Raw genomic sequence first — 11,480 nt, 5'->3', positions numbered from 1 at the left:
ATATATATATATATATTTACCCCATCCTCTGCAGTGCCAGCATCTTTGTGTGAATGCTCCCCTCCTGCCCCACCAGCCTGTCGAGCTCAGCTTCCACTTCTGTCTATAATAAACAGAAAAAACACAAGTATTTTTAAATTAAGCAGCATGCATGCAGTACAGTCACAAGACGTTTGCATAAAGGTCTAACTCAACAAAACATCAACTTAGTCACATAGGATAAATTCATATGGTCAAATGTATATTTCAAGACTTTACTTTTGCTCATTTGATTATGTTTTGGAGAAACCCCCCTAAAAATAGAGTTATCTTTGGAGAATGTAATCATACAAAAATATTTTCTAAACAAATAAATGTTCTGTTGTGGCCATGTTATATTCTCCCCAGAAACAGCGACTGTTAGTTGCTTTCATTTGATTTAGTAGCTCAACTTCTCTAAATTAGTCTAGTAGCCTTTGCACAACCTACGCTATACTGAAATCTTTCTAAAACTCTTACTATACAAATTAGGAGCTAAGATATCGTGCAAAAAAAAATATACCAAGTTGTAAAGCACAAACCCTCTATGTTTATATGGGGACTAAATTCTGAGAACATTTTCTAGTACTGGCCAATCATTTACCTCTCAATAAACAATGAAAAAGTATTTCCCAATATTCTAACTAAGCTTTTTCCTCAGCTTTGTTATACAAACCTCGTTAAGGCCTCAACAGGCAGAAAGTGAATTTCACCATTGGGTGCAGAAATCTTTAGTGAGACTCGAGCACAGAGATGCATCCATCAGGCATTTCATGGCAGATTTAACTATGTGACTCCAGTTGTCACACATTGTATGTTTTATTTTAAGAACTATAACACATAAATAAGAAAATATGTGCAGTAGGCTGTTTGTCCTGGTCGTCTGTAATACGTTTTATTGTTTTCCTCAAATTCACACACAACATACAAACTAATATAACTCCTGACGTCTCTATGGGGTAGGCACTCATATTTTAACAGTGATTAAAAGATGATTTACAATAAAATAGCTCAACAAGCAGAACAATTAAAGGTGAAAAATAATGTCTAAAGTTGATTTGACTTGAAAAGTCTGGATAGCAGCTTTGACACAGGTTTGACTGTTTTATTCTTTTGCTAAACTCCGCTGTAATTAACTGTAATACGGTTTTTAACACAGAACACTGCAGTAGTTTCTAAAACACAGAAAGAGGTAGCTTTGGTCTAGATCCTTTGATAATTAATCAACAGCAGATTTTGTTAGCTCTATGACTGAAGGCAGCAGCATCGCGGAAGTTTACATGGTGACGTAGGCAACAGACTGAGCTCTGCCTCCAATACGTACCTCCTCGGTACAGAGCTGCTGGTAAACCCGCTCCAGGTCATCCAGCTCCGTCAGCCCGGAGATGGTCTCCATGCTCACAGACGATAAAGAGCCAGAGTCGCATCTTTTGGCTACCAGAGCTACGCTGTCAGCCATCTTCCGCCACACGAAAGCTACTCCGGCGTCAACGTCATCAGTGTGCTAATATTCCCTCGGTTTAGCCTGGCAGGTAGCGCTGCAGCAACAACTTCGGCTTTACGTCTATAACATTGTCCTGTTACATATTGGAGTTCGTCAAGGAGCGTTTTATTATGCATATTATTACATGAAACAAAACTTCCCACTTATTACTGTCGGAATTAAACACCCAACCTGAGTAGACAACTTTTGGGGTGAATTACCCCGCTTATTTGCGCATGCGCACCACACCAAACATAAATCATTCGCTTTCATAAATGAGTTCTTTCAGTTTTCATGAATTCTGGCCTAAATCTTCACTGTGATAATTATTTGTACTGCCTTTGAAGTAATTTTTTCTAATTTATAAGAATGTTAGCTTTAGACATTAAAACAATTACTCCTATCTATAGATATTTGACTTTAACGTCAATTGTTAATTTCAATCTTATAAATCTATGCTCTGTATTTATTCTTGTACACTTTGTAATCACTTTAAAAGGATGCCATTAATATAGTTACCTGTATAAACATGATTCAAGGTTTTTAAAACTGTTTCTGTGATTATACATATATATATATATATATACATAAAATATATAGTCGATTTCAATTTAAAAAAATTGGTATAAACATCTTTTCTCCACATTTTATTTATCCTGCATGTACATTTAACTGGGTTAAAGTATTCATAGCACCAAAATTACTAACACAAGCCTACTGTAAACATTACCTTAAAATATAAAAAAGTTTGGTGCAAAACCTGCTTAACACGAAATCAAATTTGATTTGATTTCCTTTAAAGGTTTACCTTTACAGAAAAGGTAAACCTTAATAAAGACAAAGCAAACAATGTCAATGAACCATATTTATGAGAATGAGAAGAAAAAGTCCACAAAAATCATTTCTCCAATGCTTTTTTCTATTTAAAGTCTGAACCATGAATTTAAGTGTTTACAAGTTTAAAATGCTCTATATACAGTTATACATCTTACAGTATGGAAGTTCATTTTTCAAACTCTATTTAAAAAAAGCTTATATAATCTACATGCTACACATTACAAAGCCACTTGTGAGTGTATCTGAATACAGAGTAATTTGAAGGCAGAAGCATCGTCCCGGGTCAGATTCCTCCATATTTAAAAGAAAACATCAGCTGGAACAGGAACTGAGCCACTGTGCATCAATTTTCTGGAAAAACATGTTTTACTTGGAAGGGAAGTTAACTATATATCTATTACATCACCCTGTGTTAGAATTAGTCTAACCCTTTCAGAAAGGCTAAGAATCAGTGGGTCACTTTGCTTTTGGAGAGCAATGAGAATTCTTCCTTTTCCTGGTAGAGCTCTTCCCACTTCTTCCGCAGCTCCGCCTTTTCCTTCTCCAGCTCCTCTCTCTGTCGGATCAACTCGTCGGCTTCCTCCTGCTGGGCTTTCCTCAGCGACTCGATCGTCTCCCTCTCTGCAGCGGCTTCTCTGGCGCCGACTGTCTGCAGCTTTTCCAGCAGCTCCCGCTGCTGCTGCAGAGCCTGAGCCTCCTCCCTCTGTGTTCTTCTCAGAGCTTCAATCAGCTCCAGCTCCCGTTCAAAAACCCTGACCTCCACCTCTGGTTGCCTGGAGATCTTCAGTCCAGCTGAAGGGAAAGACGGTCTCACTGTAAAGCAGATGTGAACATATATTTATGATCGATAGTGAAGGAATATAAAACCGAAAGCTTTAAAGGTGATCTACTATGCTTCCTTTAAGAGCTTAGAATACATCGATAAGCTCTGCTAAACATGTTCAAGGTGTTTTTTGCACAAAGTCTTTCTTAAATGATGAGATTTTAGTCTGGTCAGTTTTGTCTACTTTGAGCTGTTTTAGTGCATCTTGTCACTTTAAATCCAAATAAGCTGCTGCTGGCCACGCCCACAACTCAATAATTACAGTTGCTCATCAAAACGACTGTAAACAGATGCGCAATTATAGAAACGTATATCTTTGAAAAACAGAAGTGGAACTTATTACACAACCAACAAAGCTGCAAGTGGTTTCTGGATGTTAAGTCCACAACAATACACCTGTCCTTTCCAGCAGCCATTGTACAGCGCATACAGTGGTATAAAGCCAGCTAATCAAGCGTGCTGGAACTCTGCTGGGGTTGCTAGGTAACGGTTGGATGCCCTGTGACTGTGACTTAACATTTGAGAGCTTTATGAAACGGCTCATTTTCCAGACACTAAAAAAAAAAAAAAAAAAACCTTACTGCCAAAAATGATTAAGTGCTTGGAATGTTTTTGGAAGCAGTTGAGAGCCAAATGGAAATACACAACATGCAAAATATTAATTTTGAACTTTAAAAATCATAAACACTTTAAAAAGCAGCAATAGAGACTTACCTGAAAGTTCGTGTTTCATTAACGGACTTTCGGTTGTTCCACCGTGGCCATTTGAGTCTGGTGACAACTGTTTGAGCGAGTTGGATCCCAGCTCAGAAAACACCTTCGGGTGTCTTTTCGACAGATGTCGGTGCAGATTACCAGTGCAGCCGCTGTCGTAGCACTGCAGCTTCCTCATACAAATGCGACACTGAGCTGCTTCTGAACTCTCTAATCTCTCAAAGTGCCTCCAGATCACGCTCCTTCTGCGGTCTTTGGTCTGCGGTCTCTCAGAGGAGTTTTCACCTGCCTCTGAATGAAACGCGTCTTGTGCCAAACCTTCTTGCAAAGAGTCGGGATTGTCGTTTATGATATGACTGCCATCAGGTTCGATAGAAGGGGTCATGACGTCAGAGCTGTCGTCCTCCACTCTAACTTCCACTGATGAAAAAGAAATTTAAAATACCAGTTATTATCGAGGCTTTAAATGCGGTTCTAAAGTCTCCGTGTCTAAAATAACTTTCCTACAGTCAGTAGCAGTAAGTTGTCTGAATATGAGTGCAGCTGGTTTAATCCAACAAACTAAGAATTGCAAAAACACCATTTATTACTGCAGCTATTATGATTTTCTACATAAAGATGGGAGATGATCATTGGAACCAGAATCCTGCTTGTCTTTGCCTCTTAATGAAAATCCCCCGTGCTCAAACAGGTACACATCAAAAATATGCAGTAGTCACATCTAAAAGAGACATCAAAATTTTATTTTATGCAAATACATGAACCATTTAGGACTCTGAGGTCCAGATTAGTGAGGGATAATCCATGCTCGGGGTAGAAATTTCCCTTTCAGGAAGTGGTTAAGTCTAGAAATTCAGATTACATTCAGATTACCAAGTAAAAATTTACACTCACCTTTGGAAGAAAGGTTCACCAAAAATAATAATAAGACAAGTTAGAGCAACAGACGCTCACCTGGAAACCATTTCTGTCCACTGTCCCACATGGTTCCCCCCGTTCCGTCAGCATTTGAATCCTGCAGAAGAAGAAAAGTTCTCCAGTGTAGCTTAGTGGACACAAACTTTAAAATAACACTGCATGTATTTTGGTCAGGCTGGAAGAGATACAACCTCTGAAACGCTGAGATTTCTACATGCAGTTGCAGCAGTTAAGAATATTTAATCTCCTGTGGTTTAAGTTTTGTTTAGAATGCTTCTTTATGCAAGTTAAATTAAAATATTTACATGTATATGAAGATTTTTCTGCTTTATCGCACTGTTATAATATTTATGTTTGCTAAATGCCAGAATAGTAAAGGGAGAAATTTTCTTTTACACCACAATCAGAGGCTTACATAAACTGAGATTCCTTTGTTTTTAAACAATATAGGAAAGCCCAGATGATGATGGCTTTGTAAGCGTCTGAGTTAAATAGACTTAAGCAGAAATCTTTTTTTTTTTTTTAAATCTGATCTCAAACAGGAGAAGCTTCAGCTAATTTAAAGTCAGACAGTGAGAAGAAAATATTTTCTTTTAACTGTAATTCTTTAAGTGGACAAATAGTTTACCTCTGCTTCTATTATTTTCTCAGCCGATCCACCTTGTGGCATGCCTGGAAGGTTGTTTATCCCTGGAATAGTTTCATTCAGTGTGGTCATAATGTGAGATTCCCCATCATCCAAAACCAATTTCACTACACAAGAAGAGAAAAATAAACATCCTAAAGAAGCTCTGATGATGACGACAAGGGGCCATGCTGTCCCCTCATCGATAAAACTACACATGAAGAGAAGTGGTTTCATTGACCAAACGTACCTGGAGCCTGATGGGGCTCTGTTCCTATGTAGGATTCACGAGAGACACCGGCTACATTTACATCCTGTGAGGGCACAGCAGGGCGGTGGTTGGTGGACAGCAGCTCTGACAGCACCTTTGGGTGCCTCTTTACCAAGTGTCGACGAAGGTTGCTAATGCCGCCACTTTTGTGCAACTTCTTCATGCAAATGCGGCAGCGGGCGGCGTTCAAGTTGTCCAAATGTTCAAACAGTCTCCAAATCAAGCTGCGCCTGCGTGACTGCTTGTTGGGAATGTGGCTAAGATCATCTTCGTGTATTAGATGAGCTAGCGAGCCTCGTGGTGACGTCTCATAGAGGCCACTGACAGCAGTGCTGGGATCAGAATCATTCTGGGTGGTCCTGGTGTTGGATTCATCGTCGTCCACCGACACTACAACTGCAAAACAAAAAGGTGTTTTCTTAAAAAAAACTAATTTTTGTCTCTAAAAGCAGAAGGCATTATGTCTGGCTTCCTTGCTGTGTTATTTCTTAAGCGTCATTTATAAGGCTACTTCTGTCTATTTATATGTAAAGAATCAAAAAGCAGAGGTGGAAGTGTCAATTTTCCTGCTGCCAATACCGGGATGTACTTTATTTCATCCCAAAAACATAAACACTGGAGGAAGCACCAGGAATATAAATAATATCCATATATCAAAAGAAGTTCAAAAACAGAATTTAAACTGGTTTTATTCCCATAATTAAAGACACTATTTCAGCCCGAAAATACATCTTCACTTAAATGCTCCACATAAGACTAAAGTTTAGCAGTTTACATTCAGAACCAGGTTTAAGCTATCCTGCAGCAGCTATGAATAAAGTAAGGTTTCATTTGCATAAAAGTGAACTTCAGCTGAATGACGATGAAAAACAAAAAGTGGCCTAAAACTGAGCCGTGGGGGACTCCATTTAAAATCTTCTGAAAACTGGGCGTATATCCATCCACACAAACACAACATGTTGTATTTGAAAGGTAACTGCAAAGTTTATAAATCAGATGATGAATGAGCATTCACACTGTTTTAAGAATCCAAACAACAACAGATTACATGCAGTCAGGGATGAAATGGACAGACAAACTAATAACAGGAAATAATCAGGAAGGCATACCAGAGATGATCTGTTCATCATCTATTTCCATATGTTGGTGGTCGTGGCTGGCGGAAGCTTCGTGGTCTCTTTCCATCCCTCTGTAGACCTGTGTGGGGTGTTTGAGGCGCAGATGTCTTAGCATCGGAGTGGTGGAGCCGTGCTCCTTCTTATGAAGGTAACGATTACACAGCACACACTGCACCGACCCTTCGTCTATATCTGTAAAAAAGCTCCACACCACGCTTCTCTTACGGTATGTGTCCAGCTTTACCTTTCGGGGTCCCATACCACACGGTACCGATGACCCAGTTTGGTCTAAAACCAATATTTGACCGTTGGCTGATCTTCGTTAGCTGTCATGCTAAGTTAGCCGAACTGACTCAGACTGCGTTCTTTTTTTCAGCTCTTCTTCTACTACTACTATTCAGGGCTGCGCTGGCGCCACCAGCTGGACAGAATGGTGATTTTTTTTTATATATTCAACCTCCAAAGCACTGTATCATGTATTTTATGGACAAACATTTAGCGTTTTGTGTACTACATTGTCAACTATTATTTCAAATAATTGAGCTGACATGTAAAGGGCTAAAGTCTTGAAAATGAATATATTGTCTAAGTGATTTATGAGAAAAAGGTCAAACAAAAATAATGACTATGATGATTTGATATGCAGCTTTTGCGCGATGCTATGGATAATATCTTTTTAGGAAACATGCATTTTTGGTTTTTAAGTTATTTTTGATGCTTTTATGTATAAATTTTACTGGTGAATGTTTATAATGGAAGGCTACACATGAATTCCATATCGAGGGGGCTGCAGTATCTTAATATCGAAGTGCATAAACAATTGTTTAAAAAAAGCTGAAAAAAAAGTTCAAGCTTGCTAGTTGTCCGTTTTGTCAAAAAAGCTCGATAATGACATGGCCTACATAGAAATGACTATATTTTACATTTTTTTTGTTACATTTCAAAAAGTCTCATTTACCATTTTTTCTTCTATACAAAGACTATTATAAGTCGACATACGTCAACTTATGAAGTCCTGATACAAAAAGGCAGAATGAGCATCATTCCTATCGAACAAACCAAAAACAGGAAAGATGCAAAGAAGAAAATACATTAAATGGATGATATATTTAGCACCAAGTTAAACTCTCAAGATACTGTTTTAATTTGTTTTGTTATATAAGAGAAATGATGCACTCAGGTCAGAAAATGGCCTTTAAATTAAAACAATTATATTTATTAAAAGAAAAATATGTCACACAGATTAAAAGTACAGTTTATCAACTCTGAAGCAGCAAATTAGTGCCCAAAATGCCATATTAGTTAAAACAAGACTAAAAAAAAAACAAAAAAAACAAGATATATAAATATTACAGCATCAAAACAGAAATTCACAGGCTGAAAGACAATGGACAAACATGTCAAACTTTCTCCAGGGAACAATAAATAAATACAAAAGTTTATTATAAATGTTGAAGTCACATTTGCAGCAAGCTGGCTGGTGCAAGCACTAAATCGTTTAGTAAACAGGTGGCATTTTATCAGTGTGAATTCAAAGGAAAGCTGCTGACAAGGTGATTAAAAAAATAAATCAGCTGGAATGCGTTTTAGCAGTGATGGATTCAGCAGAAACATTTTCTAAAGAAATTAATGTAAACTACAGCCCTGCTGAGAAAATGAGATGTAACAAATATATTAAGATCTACGCTAGCAGATCAAAAAAAATTGGACAGATTAAATAACATCAAATACTCTTTAAATTCCCCTGATTCCCATATAACTGGAGCTTTGACTGTAACAAAGAGGCAGCTGCTATGTGGCGGATCGGACCCACTCACACTGGACTACGTTTTAATTTAGAATCAAACTCTTAATTTTAAGTGTAAACTTAAGTTTTTATCTTTAAAATAAGTTGTAAATGTTTAAATCTCCAGGTAAACCTAACAGGTAAATGTTATGGCTTCATTCTTTCCGTCAGTTTTGATAGATAAAAAGATTGTAGGCGGATTTTTCACGAGTTATTTAAGAAAATCCAAGTTATTACCAAAACACATTTCATCCGTGTTACAATAACTATAGTTTTCATCTAAATGTAGGACATTTCTTTTAAAATAATGGAAATGCGGCACGTAAAGAAAAACCTCTGGCTTATTTACAGCGAGCCGCTCAAAACAAACATTCAAACTTACCTGGTCGCTTTCAGGGGGCCATCGATATTTATGTTCTCTGCATAACTTATTTTACTCAGTCCCTGGTATATTTGCCACGGCGTGTTGTAACAGGAAAATAATAATAATAATCTGGTTAGGTTACCTGTAGCAATCAATAGTGTAAATCATTTTGACCATTTCTAATGCAAGAAAGCCAACAATAAACCAACAGCAATAAGTCAATAATATCCTAAAGTTTTTGTCAATAACAAACATTTTGCCAATAATATAATAGATTATTACACTGAAATATAGTAATATCTGCAGCTGATGTAATTTAATAACACAACTGTAAATCAGATTATTTGAAACTTTGGTGTTCTGCTCATCAAGTATCAGTAGACTTTTATATTTAAGTATTTATTAAGGAAACACATTGGGCTGCACTTTCTATATAATGAGAGATAATTTTAAACTTGTTTAATCCCCATTTTAGTTTCTTAGATATTTGAATTTTTGATTTAATGTTTGGAGGAATATTTCTTTTCACATTATGGGCTAAATGTTCTTTGTTCAAATACTTCCTTATACCATTTGTAAATTATTATGTTTATAGCTTTGTTACATTTAAAATGTTCAAAATAGTGAAGTGATTGGCTATTTTATCAGTATATTTTGCTACATGAGTCACTTTAACCAAAATGATTAGAGCTAAAATTAAACAAAACTAAATGTAAACGTCCCACAGCATTATTATTTCTGTTCTGATCTTATTTAACTATCAGAGGTAAATTATGAAAAGCACCTAAGTCAAATTATCGTCTTGCTTTCATATTTAGTCCTAAAGTAAACTCTGGTGAATATAATAGTGACCTACAAGTAGTGATATAACCGATGTTTAGGCAAACAATAATTTAGATTTTAAGTACAAAACTGTTCAACTCGTCTTAATTTAAATACAAAACTTGAGTGAAAATATTTCACTGCAGACTTTGTTGCACAAATGAAGCACATACATTATTCTGAAACGTGCAAATACCAAGTATTAAATGTCGATGTTGCGACTTACTGACACAAAACCATTTACAAACTGAGAAGAGTACATTCCTTACTTCTCAACTTCGAAATGAGCCAGATGAAGGCAGCATCTACAGGATTGTTGGCACACGTTTGTCACCAGGCTGTCTGTATTTCCACTGGTCCGAACCCAAATAATAAGGCTGTGGTTTACTGATGGAGTACATTTAAGAGTACTCTCCTTCCTCCAGGCGCACAATGCAGCTGTGTCTATGTTGGCTAAATATTAATCTGCAAAACCTGAGAGGAAGTGAACATGAAAGTAGTCGTGTGTGTGTGTGTGTGTGTGATGTAAACGGCCAAAGCAGCTGAATCGCAGACATACGTTCAGAGTCCCGTTCTGTCACGCACGTAGATTTTGCACTCAGTGAATGTTTCGGTTCAGTTTTTGTTTCTCTGCAGCGCCTCGCACAGGTTGTGGTTGGGGTCCGGCTCCTGACTCATGATCTCCACGCAGACCCACTCCCCGCTGCTGCTGGACTGTTTGACCGCCTCCACCACCGTCTGCACGTACAGGCCGTCTTCAAAGGTTGGCGCCGAGGCAACCGGACCTTGTGACCACAACCGCCGCTCTTCATGAGCCTGGAAGGACTGCCTCAGCGCCTTCACCATGGAGCTCAGCCCCTGCAGGTGAGGGCGGGGCGTCTCTTTCGCCTCCGGTCCGACGCCACCGCCGTCAGCCAGCAGCAGCTCTTCGCATTTGCTCCCGTTGCGTTGGCCGTACAGCTCGGTTCCCCTGGCGACCAGCCTGCCAGCAGATCCGACGATCATAACCTCGTGCACGAACGACCCCGGCATGTTGAAGTTCAAGGTGACGGTGCAGCACACGCCCGAGGATCCGGTTCCACCCATCAACATTTGGAAGAAACAAAAGTCGTCGCTGGTGACGCGGCGGATGCCTCGGATCAGGTTGTTCTGTTGCACAAAGGTCCGCAGTAAGCCGTGCACGCGGTGAGCTCTGGTTCCCGTGAGGTAACTCAGCAGGTCGATGATGGCGGACCCAACGATGTGCAACCCGCCGCCGCCCATCAGCTCCTCGCAGGTCCAGCCGTACGACTGGTCCAGGAGGCTCGGGCCGTAGACCCGCACGTCACACACCTGGATGTCCCCGACGTAGCCCTCCACCAGCAGCTGTTGCATCGCCACAAAGGCCGGCAGGAAGCGCAGGGTGTTACCCATCATGCTCAGCAGCTGGGGGTAGTATCTGGCTGCAGTCACCATCTTGAAAGAGTCGACAGCGGTTGCAGCTTTCTCACACACGACATTCTTCCCGATACCTGTAAGACAGTGGGAACAGATGGAGAAACTCAGCTAATACTGAACTATTAAACTCACACAGCACGGCTAGGCAACGAGACTTAGAACTAAAACCTGATTATTTTCACTTCATATCCGAGTTCAAGCTATTATTTTTCTCACTTTCTTTTCTAAAAAAGAAGTTACAAATGACAGAAAATATTATAAAAA

At 38.9% G+C, this 11,480-nt stretch overlaps 3 protein-coding genes across 6 annotated transcripts in view; all 3 read right to left on the bottom strand.

Moving 5' to 3' along the window:
- Positions 1 to 1,570, bottom strand: part of cog4 (component of oligomeric golgi complex 4) — a 12,855-nt gene extending 11,285 nt beyond the window's left edge. The window contains exons 1-2 of one of the 2 annotated variants that reach the window (XM_016662224.1): positions 1,343 to 1,570; positions 21 to 103 (exon numbers count right to left, since the gene is read on the bottom strand). In XM_016662224.1, coding sequence (XP_016517710.1) covers positions 21 to 103; positions 1,343 to 1,477 — 218 coding nt within the window. In that variant the 5' untranslated portion in view covers positions 1,478 to 1,570. The remainder of the gene's footprint in view (positions 1 to 20; positions 104 to 1,342) is intronic. The other variant, XM_007574830.2, reaches the window with a different exon arrangement.
- Positions 1,571 to 2,351: 781 nt separating this feature from the next.
- LOC103153794 (uncharacterized) lies at positions 2,352 to 7,210 on the bottom strand. 3 transcript variants are annotated; one of them, XM_007574829.2, is made up of 7 exons: positions 7,052 to 7,209; positions 6,799 to 6,886; positions 5,669 to 6,085; positions 5,422 to 5,546; positions 4,830 to 4,890; positions 3,876 to 4,295; positions 2,352 to 3,151 (listed from the first exon to the last, which is right to left on the bottom strand). In XM_007574829.2, the coding sequence occupies exons 1-7, from the start codon at positions 7,064 to 7,066 to the stop codon at positions 2,787 to 2,789; spliced, it is 1,491 nt and encodes a 496-aa protein (XP_007574891.1). In that variant the 5' UTR covers positions 7,067 to 7,209; the 3' UTR covers positions 2,352 to 2,786. The 3 variants fall into 3 exon arrangements, with proteins under 3 accessions (XP_007574891.1, XP_007574890.1, XP_007574889.1); XM_007574828.2 differs by having other exon boundaries at positions 5,422 to 5,483; positions 6,799 to 7,210; XM_007574827.2 differs by having other exon boundaries at positions 6,799 to 7,209.
- A 786-nt stretch (positions 7,211 to 7,996) lies between these two features.
- On the bottom strand, positions 7,997 to 11,402 carry LOC103153793 (glucose-fructose oxidoreductase domain-containing protein 2-like). The gene has a single exon (XM_007574826.2). It carries the CDS (start codon positions 11,232 to 11,234, stop codon positions 10,395 to 10,397), a length of 840 nt encoding a protein of 279 aa, XP_007574888.1. The 5' UTR covers positions 11,235 to 11,402; the 3' UTR covers positions 7,997 to 10,394.
- Positions 11,403 to 11,480: the final 78 nt, after the last annotated feature.

The sequence above is a fragment of the Poecilia formosa genome, unplaced genomic scaffold (genome assembly GCF_000485575.1).
Source record: "Poecilia formosa unplaced genomic scaffold, Poecilia_formosa-5.1.2 Scaffold363, whole genome shotgun sequence".
NCBI lineage: Eukaryota > Metazoa > Chordata > Actinopteri > Cyprinodontiformes > Poeciliidae > Poecilia > Poecilia formosa.
This window is presented reverse-complemented; position numbering and strand designations above follow the sequence as displayed.

Bases quoted from the DNA above. Each gene is read 5' to 3' on its own strand.
- LOC103153793 (XM_007574826.2), bottom strand. From the start codon at position 11,234: ATGGTGACTGCAGCCAGATACTACCCCCAGCTGCTGAGCATGATGGGT.
- LOC103153794 (XM_007574827.2), bottom strand. From the start codon at position 7,066: ATGGGACCCCGAAAGGTAAAGCTGGACACATACCGTAAGAGAAGCGTG. The intron at 4,891-5,421 runs GTAAACTATTTG...CTTCTTCTGCAG, and splicing joins AGAAAATAATAGAAGCAGAG to GATTCAAATGCTGACGGAAC. The intron at 4,296-4,829 runs GTGAGCGTCTGT...CTTTTTCATCAG, and splicing joins TGGACAGAAATGGTTTCCAG to TGGAAGTTAGAGTGGAGGAC.